The 18,943-nt window shown below is 37.1% G+C and overlaps 1 protein-coding gene across 5 annotated transcripts in view; it reads right to left on the bottom strand.

The window, feature by feature from the left end:
- Positions 1-18,943, bottom strand: part of CEP135 (centrosomal protein 135) — a 76,591-nt gene that overhangs the window by 44,901 nt on the left and 12,747 nt on the right. For all 5 annotated transcript variants that reach the window (XM_045079778.1, XM_045079780.1, XM_045079779.1 and 2 more), the window contains exons 7-11: positions 14,931-15,059; positions 13,282-13,497; positions 9,873-9,938; positions 7,228-7,366; positions 2,656-2,879 (exon numbers count right to left, since the gene is read on the bottom strand). In XM_045079778.1, the coding sequence (XP_044935713.1) occupies positions 2,656-2,879; positions 7,228-7,366; positions 9,873-9,938; positions 13,282-13,497; positions 14,931-15,059 (774 nt within the window). The remainder of the gene's footprint in view (positions 1-2,655; positions 2,880-7,227; positions 7,367-9,872; positions 9,939-13,281; positions 13,498-14,930; positions 15,060-18,943) is intronic.

Genomic DNA, 18,943 nt, shown 5'->3' with positions numbered 1-18,943 from the left:
TCTCCAACATTACTGACTGGCCTTTTTAAGCAGGAACTCTAGATCTTTTCTAAATATATCTTGTGTAGATATTTATATTTGTGTTCATATGTAGTTGTTAATAATTGCCTTTTACCATTCCATTGTTACACACACACACACAGGCTCATGCACATACATGCATGACACTAAAGGCTACTAGTACAGCAACTATGTCTTCTTTATGTCACACCCAGTGCCTCATTCAGAGCAGGCACTCAGTAAACCCCTATTGAATTGAATGTAATTTTCTACCTAGACGTGATGTGCTTTGAACCAACAAACAACAAGGGAATGAAATATTTACTAGGAACCAGGTATGATGCTGGGTTCTTATTATCTCATGTAACCTTGGAAACAGGGGTTTCATGAAGTGAGGTAACTTGTCCAAGGTCATAAAGGCAGTTTGTGTCTTCAACTCCAAAGCCCTTTCTACTCCACTATACTTGAAACTCACAATTGGAACCGTAGTGAATACAAGCACAAGGAGAAAGGAGGCAGTGCTCACCCTACACAGACCGTAGAAAATCAATGGGTATATATATATTTTTTTAAAGACTGTATTTATTTATTTGACAGAGAGAGATCACAAGTAGGCAGAGAGGCAGGCAGAGAGAGAGGAGGAAGCAGGCTCCCTGCTGAGCAGAGAGCCTGATGCGGGCCTCGATCCCAGGTCCCTGAGATCATGACCTGAGCCGAAGGCAGCGGCTTAACCCACTGAGCCACCCAGGCGCCCCAATGGGTATATTTTTGACAAAGATCATTGATATTAAAAATACCAATATTTTTTTCTGAGTTACTGCAATCCTAAGAAACTGTGCCTAAGTTTGCCATAAAGCAGGATTTGAAAACTCACAGTGTGTACCAAATCCAGTTTTAGAAGACTTTGTTGTTTGCTATGTAGCTTCTAAACATGTTTGAAATATCCAAGTTTAGATGCAGGTGCACTCTAGTGCCCAGAACTCCACCCATTTTACTCTCTACCCATTCCACTCACAGACACACCTTCCCTGCCATTCTTGCAACTTATTGGAACTCTAAAATGCTCTGAACACTCCACCTTTCTAAACTTTAGAAAAGATTAAACTAATCAACCATTTTATGGAAGATTCTCCTCTGCAATGAAAGTGATCAATTCATTTTTTCTGAGTCCTAAGTATGTATGGGGCTTAAAAACAATTCAGTAACATATAAATTAACGTATACCGCATTGCCCCACCAATTCATTCCACTTTTAACAGATAACACAGTGTAATGTTTTTGCTAACACCTTTAAGTCAAATTCAGCCATTAGCCAATGACATTAAAAAACAGTCCAATCAGAAAACAACCCCACACCATTTGACAATGGGCACAGGATCTTCAGGAAAAAGATGATGAAACTGGTCAAATCAGCCAAGTCTGAATTATTTTTAACCTATTATCTTCACGTCTATGTCAGTGACTTGATATTTTTAAACATCTGAAATTAAATGTTTTGAGTTTTAATTTTACTTCCAACTTCCCCTCATTTTATCTAGTGTGTAGGTAATTTTAGAGTCATAAGCCTCCAGGACTCCTATTGTTCTGAAGCTTGAAAAAGAAAAAAAAAAAAAAAGAAACAAGAAAAACCTGAATGAAGAGTTTAAATGATATTCATAAAACATTGAAAATAATGAAGACCTAAAATAGATACATGATTTTAATCACTCATGAAATATGGTTACCTTTACCTAATATACATCTTTAGACTATCAACTTATAAACGTGCTGGACCTGCCCTGCACTCACTTCCACACTCTACCTGCTTCTGTTGCTTGGTTAACAAGGATGATGTCTGGTGTGCACAGTGTGACCCGCCTTTCTGACTGGTCCAAGGCTGGGCACAGCAAGAAGCCATGTTGTCTGCCATGTGGATGAAGCCACACTGCTTTGAGAGAGAAAAGGCAGCTGATACCAAGAGTAAAGGATAGAAAGAAAGGAAACGTCCAGTAGCATGAATTAGTGGTTCCAGTTTCTGGAAGCCCAGATGTCCCTCTACTTACCCTATACACGTAATGAGCTACTTATCTTTCCTTAATTTCCAAAAATCAGTATGTTGTTATCTGTTCTTAAGTGGTTTTCCTAATAAATGCAATGTCTCTACAGTATAGGTCATGTAAAAAAAACAAAAATCAAAATTAAGAAAAACCTTTTTTTTTTTGAGGTTGTGAGTGAGTGCACACGCCTGCATATGTGAGCGAGGGGGAGGGGCAAAGGGAGAAAGAGAAAGAATCTTAAGCGGGCTCCAAGCCCAGTGAGGAGCCGGACTCTTGGTTTAATTTCATGACCCTGAGATCATGACGTGAGCCTTTCGAAATCAAGTCTGACAATGGGTAACCGACTGAGCCACCCAGGTACACCACCCCTCCGCTTTTAAGTAGGCTCCATATCCAGCACAGAGCCCACCACAGGGCTTGAACTCATGACTCTGAAATCAAGACCTGAACTGCGATCAAGACTCAGATGTTTAAATGAATGAGCCACCCAGGGGCCCCAAGAAAAACTTTTAAAAAACAAATACGAATAAAGTTATATTTAATATAATCATCATGCCAGAAAAGTTTTTTCATAAAGATACACTCTTGATTATCGATCATCCTTAAAAAGAGATATTACCTTTTCTAGTGTTTTAAATATTGGAATTTTTTCCCGTGTAGAGTAATTTATAGAGCAAGATCTTCGCTGTATTAGATGTTGGAGTTTTTCTAGCTCTTTCTTATAATAGTCTCGTTCTTCTTCTATACCTTTCAGAAATGTATCTAAACGAGAGGGTGACTTGTCTCGACGTTTTATTCCATGTTCTAGCCTCATCCTTTCAAGTTCCAGAGTAAGTTCTCTTTCTGTAAATTAATTAAATAGTAAAAGTATTGCATATAAATTATACAATTAGCCAAACTAAGTTTTAGAATACAAGCTACTAAAAATCATTAACTTTTGTACATCATCTATCACTGGCTGATATCAAAGAGATAAATATTGAGAAAAATGAGGAAAAAGAGCACAAATTACTTTGAAAGTTTAAATAAAATCTAGTAAGTCAAAGTCCTCCTACTTTTGTCCTGTCACAAGGATGGTACCATTTAGTACTATAAAATGAATAAACTATCACATGGTACTTACTTTCTGGTCACCTGAAAATGCATTAAAAGAAAATTTATCTATAAGCAATTAATCATAATATGCATGACTTTTAACATTAAGCTTGAATTTAATACAGTTTTACACAAAGAGATCAAAACAACTCATCTTTCTCCAAAAAAGTACAACTCTTAACTTTTACAACAAAATTTACCTTTTCTTGAGTCAAAGTAGCCTAATACTGGTAATTCCATATAGTTCAATCTAACTTATCTCTGAGGCATGAAGTGATTTTCAAAACATATTCTGATTCACTCTCCTCTCTTCTTTCATTCATTTGATAGGTATTTATGGAGGATTTACTCTATGCCCAGCACTAGCTAAGAATACAAGTTATGAAAAATATAGCTAAGGTCAAACAATTATTCTAACCGTGTAGAAGGATAAAATCTACAAAAGAATAACATGTAATGCAATCTGGAGGATGAACTGACAAATTTATCCCAAGGAATGACCGGAGAGGTAAGAAGAAAGATGAGTGGGAAGGAATGGGCTATTGGGGTAAATGCTAAGAAGTCAAATAAATGAATGAATGGAAAGTATCCACCACATTGAGCAAAATGGGGATGAGGGAAGCCCTTCCAAGAGCAGCTCAGGTGGGGATGGAGGCCAGCTGGAGTGGACTGAGGAGGTAAAAGGTACCAGTGATCAAGCAGAAACAGCAAGGGTAGATGACCTTTCAAGCTGTTAAAACCCTGGAAAAGAGAAAAGGACAGCTGGAGGGGAATGGGTCAAAGTTTTTGTTATAGAATGGGAAAAGGGTAAGCATGGTTTGTTGTTGTGTTGTTTAAATTTCAGATAGCAAACAGTGTGATATTAGTTTCAGCTATACGATACAGAGATTCAACACCTTCATACATTACCCGGTGCTCATCACAAGTGCACTCCTTAATTCCCATCACCCATTTCACCCATCCCCCCCAACCTACCTCCCCTCTGGTAACTATCGCTTCGTTCTCTAGAGTTAAGAGTCCATTTCTTTTTCTCCCCCCGCCCTTTTTTTTAAAAGATTTTATTTTTAAGTAATCTCTACACCCAATACGGGGTTCAAACTCACAACTCTGAGATCAAGGGCTGCATGCTCTTCCAACTGAGGCAGCCACGTGCCCCAAGCGTTTATTTCTTTGTTTGCCTCTCTTTTTTTTTCTCTTTGCTCATTTGTTTTCTTAAATTCCACATAAGAGCATGGTGTCTGGGTGGCTCAGTTGGTTGGGTGTCTGCCTTTGACTCAGGTCATGATCCCAAAGTCCTAGGACTGGGTCCTGGATTGGTCTCCCGACTCAACAGGGAGTCTAGTTCTCCCTCTTCCTTCTACCCCTCCCTCCTGCTCATACTCTCTCTCTCAAGTAAATAAAATCTTTACAAGAAAATCCCACATGAGTGAAATCATATATTTGTCTTTTTCTGACTTATTTCACTTAGCGTAATACTCAATTTCACTTGGCTTAATAGCTCCATCCATGTTGCTGTAAATGGCGAGATTTCATTTTTTTTAATGGCTAATATTCCATTGTATACATATACACCACATCTTTTTTTTTAAGATTTCATTTACTTATTTGTCAGAGAGAGAGAGAGAGCTCACAAGCATGGGAAGCAGCAGGCAGAGGGAGAAGCAGGCTCCCCACTGAGCAAGGAACCTGATGTGGGACTTGATCCAAGGACTCTGGGATCATGACCTGAGCTGAAGGCAGGCACTTAACTGACTGAACCACCCAGGCATCCCACCACATCTTCCTTATCCACTCTTTTAATTGATAGACACTCGGTTGTTTCCATAACTTGGCTATTGTAGCTAATGCTGCTTTAACATCAGGATGCATGTATACCTTTGAATTAGTATTTTGTGTTCTCTGGGTAAATACCTATTAGTGTGATTGATGAATTATAGGGTAGTTCTATTTTTACATTTTTGAGGAAGCTCCATACTGTTTTCCCCATTGGCTGCATCAGTTTGCATTCCCATCAACAGTATAAGAGTGCTCCCCTTTCTCTGCATCCTTGCCAACACCTTTTGTTTCTTGTGTTGTTGATTTTAGCCACTCTGACAGGTGTGAGGTGATATCTCACTATAGTTTTGATTTGCATTTTCCTGATGGTAACGGATGATGAGCAGCTTTTCATGTATCTATTGGCCACCTGTATGTCCATTCATGTCTTCTACCCATTTTTTTTACTGGATTATTTGTTTTTCTGGTGCTGAGTTTTATTAAGTTCTTTATATATTTTGGATACTAATCCTTTATCAGGTATATCATTCGCAAATATCTTCTCCTTTTCTGTAGGTGCCTTTTAGTTTTGTTGATTGTTTTCTTTGCTGCGTAAAAGCTTTTTATTTTGATGTAGTCCCAATAGTTTATTTTTGCTTTTGTTTCCCTTGCCTCAAGAGACATATCAGGGTAAGTATGTTTAAATGCCAATGGACAAAAACAGTACAGACTTAAGTTATAGAAAAGGGAGAATATGTAATGTTTTAAAACTAGGATAGGATCCAGAGAACAGATGGAGGCAGTGGCCTTTCCTAAGATGGACACACTTCCATAGTAACAGGAGGGAAGATAAAAATGCACAGTTTAAGATCTTGGGATAGGAAACTGACAGAAGGCTTCCTTGAAGGCTTCCATTCTCTTAGGGAACCTGAAAATCGCCCACTCAGAATGGGAGGTGGAATGAGAGTCATAGGCTTATTAAGAATGTAAAACATTTGGAATGTTCCCAGCAAAGAGAGGGAGATCAAGTGATAAGAAATATAGAGTAAGATTTCCATACATCATTGAGAGTGCTCCTGAAGTTCAGGACCATCTAATTTACTGATATGTCTGGTGCACATGCAAGCAGTACTTGGTTGCTCATGTGCACGTGTGTAGAAGGTAAATATTTTGGTTGACCTGTGGTTGGATTTTTGGCACCCTACTGCAATTGCACCACAGAAAAACAGGGAGTTTCAGATATGAAAGATCACACTGAAATGATAGGCCATAACTAGGTATAAAGAAACTACACTGCAAACTTTTATACACAGGTCTAAGCACTTTAATGTATTAACCCATTTAATCCTCAGAAGAATGCTTTGGGTAGGTGCCGTCATTAACTCCATAGACAGGGAAACTAAAGCATTAGAGAGGTTAAGTAATGTGCTCAAGTCATTGAGGCAGTAAGTGGAGAAGGGACCAAATAGATTATCCACATAGATGCTGAAGAGCCTAGGATACTGCCTCTTTTTAACATAGAACACTGGCTTTCTTTTACTTCTGAAGACACCTGGGAATTTGACAGCACCAGGCTTCTGCTCTTGCTGTTCCCTTTGCCTGGAAAAAATGGTTCCAAATCTTCATTTGGCTGGTGTCTTGTCTCTGAGATCTTGGGTCAATCTCTAGCACATCTCCCCCTAATTTTAATACCTTTTATCATCTAAAATTGGGCTTTTTCATTTATGTGCTACTAGTTTGTCTAGCTAGAACAAAGGCTCCACAAGAGCAGGGACTTTGTGTATTTTGTTTACCATCATATACCTTAGTACTCAAAACAGAGCCTGGCACACAACAGGCTCACATTTGTCGAATGAATGGATGAATTCTTACATGTTTCTTAAACTAACTCATTTAGGGCTGTTACCTAGCAGAAAGTTGCCCTACTGGGAGAAAGAGATAAAAAGAGAGAAAGAGAAAGAACACATGGGAATGTGTTCTTTCAATTAATACAAGTGCATCTCCTTATAAACATTCTGCATTTCAAATTTTCACTATTTCCGAAGTTTTCCTTTGTCTTAATTAATTCTATTATCTGCATTGAAAAAGAACATACTTCTTTTGGAAAATATTCAAGCATTCCCTGTACCAACTAGTCATATAAAAATATAAAAGAATCCTGTAAGGTTGCTGAAGGAGATTTTCCACCTATCTACAGCATCCAGTATGGTTTCTGGTATGTAATGAGCACTCTACAAATATTTATTGAATTTAAGAATGAATGAAAGGTAATCTACTAAGAAAAATATGTCAGGAGAGAATAACAATCACTTTTTAAAGTTATCGACATTTTATATTTTACCTGTAACCGCAAAACTTTCCATTTTTTTGTTAAGTCTTTGCTTTTCTTGTTCAAGCTGATGAACAACAGTTTCCAGATCTGATTTTATAAGTAGTTCATCACTCAGTCTCTCCTTTTCTTTATGGCATAAATTTAATTCCTGTAAATTTTAATACTATAGTTAAGATTTCTAGTAACTTGAAAAAATATTATAGAACTTAAAATTGATATTTTGGTAAGTACATTTAATTAAGGGTAAGTCATATACATACAGACACATACTTAGTCAAATACATGGGTTCAACTAAAGCTAATTATCAACTGTGGCTAAAAGGACCACAAAACCCAAATATCAATAGGGCTCCTTTCTGAGTAGTAGAATTATTAGATTTTATTTTTTCTTAATTTGCTTAGCATATTGTCTACTTTTTAAAATAAATATGTACTTTTGCAATAAAAAGTTTTAAAGCCTTTTTATTTTTAAAATAAGGCAGAAGTATACACAGTGCTCTAAGACTATCATAGGTATCACTGGTATTGTCTCAGGCTCATCTACACAACAAGAGCAGTACCTGGTTTCCTGGGGCGCCTGGGAGGCTCAGTGTGTTAAGCCTCTGCCTTCAGCTCAGGTCATGATCTCAGGGTCCCGGGATCCACATTGGGCTCTCTGCTCAGCAGGAAGCCAGCTCCCCCCACCCCTCTGCCTATCTCTCTGCCTACTTGTGATCTCTCTCTCTCCATCAAATTAATAAATAAAATCTTAGGGAAAAAAAAAAGCAGTACCTGGATACTGAGGATTCATGGGTGAGGATGAAACTAAGGCTGAGAAGCACTCCGCACAGTGTCTAGAACATGGCAAGTGCTTAATAAATGTTAGCTACTAATATCATTAGTATTCATCTTAAAAATACTAATATAGCAGTAGTTGGAAAAAACAAGAAAGGTCAGAAAGTAGCTATAGCATCCTTGTCAGCCAGTACTACTGAGACTTGGTCAGAATCCGAGACAAGCATTACGAATCGCACTTGAGGGTTTATAGCGTACAAACAATAGCAGCAACCCCAAATCCCTGCCCTCACAGAGTTTAGTCTGTTAGCAAAAATACCATCAAAACATCTACTTTTTATTTACTGACCTCAGGGAAGAATTTCACAGTATCTATGAATTCAAGAGTAGAAAACATTAAAAAAAAAAAAAGAGTGGACATTTAGCAGTTTTAGTTAATTCAGTTATTCAATACTGACTTGAGTAGCTGTAAATGAATAAAAAAAGAAGTCACTGTGATTCACAGTGAGCATATAAAAGCAAGTGTTCAAGCACGTACAGTGTGGCGGCATATCACAATGGCTTCATTTCTAAATTTGCCTTACGCTATCAGAACATTGCCGCTACACTGTATAAGACTATATATAATGAGAAAACTGGAAAATTAGTATTAGTCTTATTTTCTAATCTTAAAAGAAATTCATCCAATTTAACAAGCTACTAAAAAAAAAAAAAAAAAAATCCCCAATCATCTTTTAGGTGACTACCCAGGAGTTTTCTTTTCTTTTTTTTTTTCACCTGGCAGTTTCTAACTGGAAGCAAGATATGCTGTCAGTTCTAGACTATAGAACTATATGCTACATCTGGGCTTATGCTGGGATGATTACTATTTTTCTTATTTGAAGACTACCAGAAGACGACAAATATTACCTAGAAAAATGATTTGCGCTACCAAACAAAGCTATTAAGAGAGGACTGAGTGTTTTGTTTTGTTTCTTAAATTTTATTTTTAAGTAATCTCTATACCTGACATGGAGCTTAAACTTACAACCCTGAGATCAAGAGTCACGCTCCAGGGGAGCCTGGGTGGCTCAGTAAGTTAAATGTCCAACTCTTGACTTTGGCTTAGGTCATGATTTCAAGGTCAGAAGACTGAGCCCTGCAATGGGCTCCCATGCTCAATGCACATTCTGCTTCTTATCCTCTCCCTCTCCCTCTCCCCCCACTCACATACACACATGCGCTCTCTTTCTCTAAAATAAATAAACAAAAATCTTAAAAAAAATGAGTTGCCCACTTCGACTGAGCCAGCCAGGTGCCCCAGACTGAGTGCTTTTAATAAAAGTCGACAACTTTAACAAATAATTATCAATTTTTAGTTTTCATACTAGCAAACTGACCAGTCATGAAGTAATTAATATGAGATTAAAAAATTATAAATACAGAAACAAAATGAAATACATCCATGGTGGAATATTACCAAGCCATAAAAAGTAAGTACTTGGATACATGCTATAACAAGCATGAAACTAGAAAATACTGTGTTAAATCAAAGAAGCCAGACAAAATGGCCACATTATGTGATTCCATTGGTATAAACTGCCCAGAATATGCAAGTCTATAGAAATAGAAAGATTAGTAGTTGTCAGAGGCTGAGCTGAGGAAAATGGGGAGGGACTGCTAATGGGTATGACGTTTCTTTTTGGAGTGATGAAAATGTTTTATTACTTGATCATCAGAATAGCTGAAACACTTCATGGTTACACCAATACCAGTGAATTAAATGTTTAAGAGTGAATAGTATAATGTGTAAATTATATCTCAATTAAAAAAATATGTAAAATACAGCATGCAAATTTTCTTACCAAAATTTCTGGCGATTCAACATGACCTCTACTTACCAGCTGAAGTTTTGCCATTGTTTCTTCAAGATCCCGCATTTCAGAAAGCTTTCTTTTAATCTCTTTCTAGGAATAAAAAACTTATTAGATACAGACCTAAAAATCAAATATTTATCACTAAGTCACACTGCAAATAAGACCAAGTCATTTTCTTGAGTCGTCTTTCTTCTCAACAGTGAGATGGGAAGCTTTAGCTGTTTTAAGGCTCAATTTCAGTGAAGAGGAGACAAAGTCCAGGCTTCTCTTTAATTTCTTGGTATCCTGAATGCTTATGGGGAGATATCTTTTTTTTTTAAGATTTTATTTATTTATTTGAGAGAGAGAGAGAGAATGAGAGAGAGCATGAGAGGAGAGAGGTCAGCGGGAGAAGCAGACTCCCCGCTGAGCAGGGACTCTAATGTGAGACTCGATCCTGGACTCCAGAATCATGACCTGAGCTGAAGGCAGCCGCCTAACCAACTGAGCCACCCAGGTGTCCCTATGGGGAGAGATATTTAACATCTGAAACGAGAGGGCCCACTTAAAAAACCTACTTTGCCTGTATACTTGTAGGACCTTCCTTGAACCTTGATTTTTTGGGTTTTTCTTATGGCATTGTTATTTCCTAACTTTCCTATCTTATTTGATTTCCCTCTACCTGCTACTACCAATGTGGAACTTCTATACAGCAAATGAGAGCACTGAATACCAATATTAGAATATTTTGACCCAATGTGAGCCAAAATGTCATTCTTGAACACTATAAATGGGACCTGAGAAGCAATGTTCAGTATGTTGTGTGCATGAGCAGAGAAAATGCAAAACAAAGTAGAAAAAGAGAGGAATGAGCTACAGGAATGTTCCAATGAAACTAGAGCCACAAAAAATTAAAATAGCTTTAATTATGCTCTCAATTTTATTTTTTTAGTAGTCTCTACACCTAATGTGGGGCTTAAACTCATGACCCTGGATCAAGGGTCACATGTACTTCCAACTAAGCTAGGCAAGGACCCCTATATTCTTCATTTGCAAGACTCTTTTGGCTACCCTGGCCTCTTGAGATTTTATAATTTTTTTTCCATTTCTATAAAAAATGCCATTGGGATTTGGATAGGGATTATACTGAATCTGTAGATTGCTTTGGGTACCACGGACATCTGAACAATATTAAGTCCTCCAATCCAGGAACATAGGATGTCTTCCCATTTATTTCTATCTTCTTCAATTTTCTTCAATAATGTTTTATAGTTTTCAGCATATGGTCTTTCGCCTCCTTGGATAAGTTTATTCCTAAGTATTTTATTCTTTTTGATGCTATTGCAAATAGGATTATTTTCTTAATTTACTTTTGGATTTTAATCATTTGCATATGGAAACACACCTGCTTTTTTGCACTGATTTTGCATTCTGCTGAATTTATTAATGCTGGTTTGTGAAATATTTAGGGTCTTCTACATTTAAGATCATGTCATCTGGAACATAATTTTACTTCTTTCTTTCTAATTTGGATGCCTTTTATTTCTTTTTCTTGACTAACTGCTTTGGCTAGGATTTCCGATATATACGAAACAGAACTGGAAGAATGGGGTCCTAGCATCGCTGCTGATCCTAGAGGAAAAGCTTCAATCTTTTACCACTGAGTATAATATACTGTGGACTTTTCATATATGGCCTTCATTATGTTGAGGTATATTACTTTTATTTCACTAATTAGTTGAAATGACATTGTACAAAAGTGATTCAATGATACAGAGTCCTGATCCTCAGACTAAGTTATACCCATTCCTGGGATAACATAAATACTTCCAAAGTATTGTGTAAAAACTGTGGTATACATGTAGTTTTCATGTATCCATATCTGGACTCTTAATTTGGATGTACATTCCTTTTTTAAGAATTATCTACCTGACAACCTGTGTGTGGTCTAAGTATCTCATGACCTTACCTCTTTCACCTTCCCTCTCACAACTGTTTTCCCCCCACTTTTTAAAGCGAAGTCATGCATCTAATGTCATTCAAAATATGAAAAACTTTTGAAGCACCAAACATAAAGATAATCAAAGTTTATGAAAGATATGTATTAAGATATGCATTAATAAGATGTATCTTATTAAGAGATATATTTCCAATAAAATTTCACTTTTCAATTCAGTAGGTATCAGCATTTGTGCTATATTTGTCACTTTGATCCACCAATTACTAATAATTATATCACTATTCAGAGGAAAGTGTTAGCACTTTGAACTTTGTAGTCAAAGGACTTTTTTTTTTTAAAGATTTTTATTTATTTACTTGACAGAGAGAGATCACAAGTAGGCAGAGGCAAACAGAGAGAGAGGAGGAAGGAGGCTCCCCACTGAGCAGGAAGCCCGATGCAGGGCTCGATCCCAGGGCCCTGGGATCATGACCTGAGCTGAAGGCAGAGGCTTTAATCCACTGAGCCACCCAGGTGCCCTGTCAAAGGACATTTTTTAAAATAAAAATTTTTAAATAAATAATAAATAATTTAAATTCATGTATTTTTTATTGCAGAGATGTTTGATAGAGTGATCATGAAAAGATATTTAAGCATAAATATATTAAAATAGGATAAAACTGTGGAGATTTCAAGAAGAAAGAGTCATTTAGCTGTATGTAAAAGAACGAAGTGACAGTTTTAAGAGATCAGTATTTACGACAGACTGGAAATTACATCTTTCATTTCTATATATATACTCATTATTATTTTTTAAAAGATTTTATTTATTTTTTTTTGACCAAGTGAGAGAGGGAATACAAGCAGAGGGAGTGGGAAATGGAGAAGCAGGCTCCCCGCTGAGCAGGGAGCCCCATGTGGGGCTTGATCCCAGGATCATGACCTGAGCAGAAGGCAGACACTTAACGACTGAGCCACCCAGGCGCCCCTACTCATTATTATTGTTAAAAGATTTTATTTTTAAGTAATCTCTACACCCAGCTTGGGGCTCAAACTCACAATCCTGAGATCAAGAGTTGCTTGCTCCTCCCACCACAGCAGGCAGGTGTCCCCTTTCTTATCTATTCTAAACTTAAAGATGAAAAATGTTTGCTACCAAATTAAAAATGTGTTAAGTACAAACACTATTTCAGAAAATAAAGAGATCATGAGCACAAAATGACACAGAGGACAAACTTCCAAAGCTTGTTCACAATGTAGAGATGAAACTCTTGAGGAAAAATAGGACAAAATCTATAGGAGAGCTATCCTAAGAAAAGGTGTGCTTTAGAAAGATACCCAAGTGTGTAAAACTTGAAAAAAAAACTTCGGAAAAAAAAACTTGAATTGTGAAAAACTTCGGAAAAACTTGAATTGTGAAAAAAACAAACCAAAAGACCAAATCAGGTATCAAAGGGGGCTTACGCTCACTATGTTCCAGGAGAATCAGCAAATGTTCCCACAACCTAGACATACCTTTGCTTCTTCAAGTTCTTTATCAGCAGTCTCAAGCACTTCTTCTTTATGTCTTTCTAACTGCTGTGCTAACTGGTCTATTTCAGTTAATTCCTGGCAGAGTTTTTCATTTTTGTTACTTAAATTAACAACTTCAGTAGTCACTGTTTCCTTGGTTTCCATAAGCTCCTGTATATGCTTCTCCAGGTCTTTATTAGCTCGCTGAAGAAAGTCAACCTAAATTGAATTTGTAATTCACAGGTTTATGAATTCCAAAATTATCCTAAATACTGAACTTTCAAAAATATTTCAAAATGCTGTATTTTTTTAAATAATGAAAATTTAAACCACAGCTATTTTACAGTTACAATCCTATACTACTTTGATTCACAAAACTGACAGTGTGGGGTGTAATAAAAATATATAGCCATTGGCTTCCAATCTTTAAACAGGAAAGGAAAGGAAAAGTAAAACATTTGTGTGAACTTTTTCCCAACACGGAGTTCTAAAATTATGACAAGACTATCACTACAATGATACTCCTACTCTAGACTGTGCTGTCCAATGTAGTAGTCACTAGCATCCATGTGTGCACACTGTGGCTCCACACAACTGAGAAGTGCTATAAATGTAAGATAGACACAAAGTTTCAAAGACGTGGTGCAAAAAAGAAAGAATGTAAAATATCTCAACATTCATATTTTACAACATTAATTATACACTGAAATTATATTTTGGATATACTGAGGTAGATACATTATTAAAATTAATTTCATCTGTTTCTTTTTATTTTCTTAATCTGGCTACTAGAAAGTTTTACAGTTTTATGTTTTATATTTTGATCTGAGATTCATTTTCTTCTCTTTTTTTTTTTTTTTTTAAGTGGGCTCCACAGAAGCTTGAACTCATGATCCCGAGATCGAGTCCTAAGCTGAGATCAAGAGTTGGTCAGATGCTTAGCCAACTGAGTCACCTATGTGCCCCTAGAAAATTTTAAATTACATAAGTGTAATATTTATGTGTAATATTTGTGTAATATTTGTACTGGACAGCACTGCTCTAGAGCTACTGCCGATATTCCTGACTTGGTCTATTCTGGTTACAGCCCAGGCAGCAATGATGGGTCTAAATTTCTCAAGGTAACATAATATGCTTTATATAACTCTCCTGTTCTACTCTTAGGTCAAATGCATGGCAAGGGAATCTAATGCATTTTTAGCTTTTTCAATTTCTTTTTAAAAATCTTTTTTTACATTATAAAACAAACAAAATTTTAAAAACAATGAAAATCAAAAAGAGTATCTCATCACACAAAGATAAACTCTTAGTATACTTCGGTATATTCTCTTCCAGTGTTTTCTCTCTTCAAGCTCATATGTACATTTTTAAAAAGCAAACTGAACATCACACTGTGCTTACAGTTTATTCACTTCTTTTAAATACTTAACATTATGGTATATATTTTTCTGCCTCACTAAATATTCTTTTTTTTTCATTAAATTATTCTTTAAAAACATGATTTTTCAATAACTGCATCCTATTTCTGGACACTTCGGCTCTATCAAATTTTTCCTACTGTAAATAATACACTAGTTACTTTTACAAACATGGACTGTTATAAACATTTAATAATTTTACATACTCAGTGAAATAATTATAAAAGTCATTACCTGAATATTTAAATGAGCAATAAGCTTTTCATTGGTCTTATTTCTAGACTCCAGAAAGAGAATATCAGGGGAGCGGCCACTGTCCAATGCAACTGATAGTCGTTCTATCTCTCGTTCTCTTAGTTCAATCTGAAGACATAAAGTCACGTTATTAATTTAAAAAATTTGCTTTGAACTGAAATAATTAACACTGTATAAACACTTATTTGGGTATACTTTCATTTTTCTTATGTTTCACAATGTGTGTAAGAGATTAACATTCATATATGTACCCATAAATGTAGCATATTATGAAATGTATACACACAAGCAAAAAACAAACACAGAAAATTTCAAAATGAGAATGCCAACAAAGATTTTTCTTTTTTTTATAGACTTTACTTATTTATTTATTTGACAGAGAGAGCACAAGGAGGCAGAGTGGCAGGCAGAGGGAGAGGAAGAAGCAGGCTCTCTACTGAGCAGAGAGCCCGATGCGGGGCTCGAATCTAGGACCTGGGATCACGACCTGACCCGAAGGCAGCCGTTTAACTGTCTGAGACCCCCAGGTGCCCCTCAACAAAGCTTTCATAAGTATTTTTACTGAACAAATTCTTCCCAATTAACTAATTTTTGTTCTTTTTTCCTCCCTCCTCCATGATTAGGCAATGTTTATATAAAAAGAAACTGCTGGGCACTAGAACTGAGTCTGAGCTACTTCAGTGCCTAGCACTGAGTAAATGCAGAATGAACAAATTGATGTAGGATACAAAGAATTGCTAAGAAAACTCAGTATGGAAAAGGACTGGAAGTTGGGGTGAATTTAATTAATTTCTATTATTTAGAAAACAACAGGGGTGCCTGGGTGGCTCAGTGGATTAAAGCCTCTGCCTTTGGCTCAGGTCATGATCCCAGAGTCCTGGGATTGAGCCCCGCATCATCGGGCTCTCTGCTCAGCAGGGAGCCTGCTTCCTCCTCTCTCTCTGCCTGCCTCTCAGCCAACTTGTGATCTCTATCAAATAAATAAATAAAATCTTTTAAAAAAAGAAAACAAGGGCGCCTGGGTGGCTGAGTGGGTTAAGCCGCTGCCTTCGGCTCAGGTCATGATCTCAGAGTCCTGGGATCGAGTCCCATGTCGGGCTCTCTGCTCAGCAGGGAGCCTGCTTCCCTCTCTCTCTCTCTGCCTGCCTCTCCATCTGCTTGTGATATCTCTCTGTCAAATAAATAAATAAAATCTTTAAAAAAAAAAAAAACCAACAACACACATAAAATCACAGAGATCACTATCAACCATGATACTCACATACTTGATTTTGGAAAAACCCAAACACTTTATAGCTATGGGTTTTGGAGTTTTTGTTTTTTCAAAAAATTGAAAACGAAAGCAAAGCCTTCAACTCAACAATTCTAAAGCACAATTCTTGGTATATGAAGAATAAAATATGATCTTTGACTTTCAGGTACATAGTTTTACAGGGAAAACTAGCAAGTAAGCCAGTAATTACTATATAATGTGTTGTTCAGTGGTAGAATAAAGAGGTATATGGCACTAAAGCAGTTAAGGGAATAAAATGATTTACTCTCCATGATATATCTATATGTCTATGAAAACTAGTGAAGGCTTTATCGAATAGATATGTATATTTCTCTTCATATGCTATGAAGAGAAAAAAGGAGGAATGTTCCAGGCAGTGACACAGAAGCATAAAGCCACACAGTATGACCGAAGGAGCAGAGATGGCTCAGTAAGACTGGATTGTAATGTTCAAGGAAACTTATGGTTGGGTCTAAAGAATCAGGCAGGATTTAACTATGATAAGCTCTGAATACTTTGCTAAGGAGAAAGACTGTTCTGGACTAAAAGATGAGTAAGAATATAACTAGACGACGGGAGGCCTATTGGAGAAATGTATGAGAGATGAATAAGGCATAAACAGTGAGTAAGTGAGAGCAGAAAAAGTAAGTTTACATAGTACTTAGAAGTGACAGAACTTGATGAGTGGTAAGTGAAGGGAAGAGAATGAGACCTAGAAAGACTACAGAATGTTGGCTTGGGCAGATGGTGATGCTACCAAGCAAAGTAGAGAATATAGGAGGGAAAGCAGATTTGAGGTAGAAGATAACAAGTTCAGTACTAGGCATATGGTACAAAGAGCTTTTACCCGAGCAGAAACGCCCAGTATGAAATTGTATGTATGGGTCTGGAGTTCTGTAGAGATTTGAGCCAGAAAGACTGAAAAGTTATAAACATTCAGGGAATATTTTATTTTACTTAATATATTTTTTTATTTTTTTAAAGATTTTATTTATTTATTTGACAGACAGAGATTACAAGTAGGCAGAGAGGCAGGCAGAGAGGAGGAAGCAGGACCCTGGGATCATGACCTGAGCCGAAGGCAGACGCTTTAACACACTGAGCCACCCAGGCGCCCCTCAGGGAATATTTTAAACCAAGAGAGTAAATGAGGCCTTCTGAGAAAATGTACAGGGGAAGAGGGAGGGGTCGAGAACAGGATCTTGAAAAACAGTAATATTTAAGGGAACAGGTAGAGGAAGAAAGCAAAGAAAAAATGGTAAGAGATTTTTTAAAAAGGGAAAACTGAAAGAAAATGAAGTCATGAAAGCATTTTAAAGAGAAATTACCAATAATGACAAATACTACAGAGGGGTCAAGAAATTAAAGTCTAAAAATATCCTTTTGGGGGCACCTGGGTGGCTCAGTGGGTTAAGCCGCTGCCTTCGGCTCAGGTCATGATCTCAGGGTCCTGGGATCGAGTCCCGCATTGGGCTCTCTGCTCAGCAGGGGGCCTGTTTCCCTTTCTCTCTCTCTGCCTGCCTCTCTGCCTACTTGTGATCTCTCTCTGTCAAATAAATAAAATCTTTAAAAAAAAAATATCCTTTTGGATCAAGCAATTAATGTCACTGGTGTCATTAACTAGACCAATTTCTGTAAAAGGAGACATATGCCAGAACGTGATAGGACAGCAGGAGGTGAAGAAGTGGAGACAGAAGAGTAAGACTCTTTAGAGAAGTCTGCGTGAGGGAGGAGCAGGCATCAGCAACAAGGAGAGGTAGTTAAAGGAGATCTTTTTAGGGGATGTTAGTTATGACCACAATAGCACCGCTTTCTAGGACGGTTAGGGAGATTAAAAGCATTACTAGTTGTAAAGTGGATTGAAGTGTTTTTTAAAGAAGGAAAAAAATTAAAAAAAAAAAAAAAAAAAAAAAAAAGGAAAGAATATCGATGAAAGCAAAAAAAGACACCTGGGTGGCTCATTTGGTTGGGTGTCTGCCTTCTGCTCAGGTCATGATCCCAGGGTCACGGATCAAGCCCCATGTCTGGCTCTCTGCTTAGTGGGGAGCCTGCTTCTCCCTCTCTCCCCGGCTTGTACCCTCTCTCTCTGTTTAATAAATTAAAAAAACCTAGAAAAGAAAACAAAAAAATGCAGCAGCGAGGAAATAGAGTGAAGAGCTCAGGTACAAAGACTAAGCTTTTTTTTTTTTTAAAGATATTTATTTATTTATTTGACAAAGAGAGATCACAAGTAGGCAGAGAGAGAGGAAGGGAAGCAGGCTCCCTGCCAAGCAGAAAGCCCGATGCAGGACTCGATCCCAGGACCCTGAGATCATGACCTGAGCTGAAGGCAGAGGCTTAACCCACTGAGCCACCCAGACGCCCCTAAAGACTAAGCTTTAAACAGGAAGAATGCCACACTGCCCATTAAGTCTGTAGCGCCTCCATGTGAACATCGCTAATTTTAAAGGTAGAAACAAAGTTGAGACAAGGTGAGATCTTGAGAGGGTATTTATTATAGGCTGGGGAAAGAGCTTGTGGAGAACAGCGAAATTTGGAATATAGATTGAGAAACACAAAACAAACAAGTGAAAAAGAAAAAGACATGCAGCAGAGTGGATTCACCTAAGATTGATAACCATAATAAACTGATGGTTTCAATCAGAATGGTCAGGGAATTTTCTCCAAACACCTCAACTACCTCACAGAGATAGCAGAGACTGGTCAGCTAATGTTCATA

This window comes from Mustela putorius, unplaced genomic scaffold (assembly GCF_011764305.1).
Source record: "Mustela putorius furo isolate JIRA1106 unplaced genomic scaffold, ASM1176430v1.1 tig00000430_pilon_pilon_pilon, whole genome shotgun sequence".
Taxonomy (NCBI): domain Eukaryota; kingdom Metazoa; phylum Chordata; class Mammalia; order Carnivora; family Mustelidae; genus Mustela; species Mustela putorius.
This window is presented reverse-complemented; position numbering and strand designations above follow the sequence as displayed.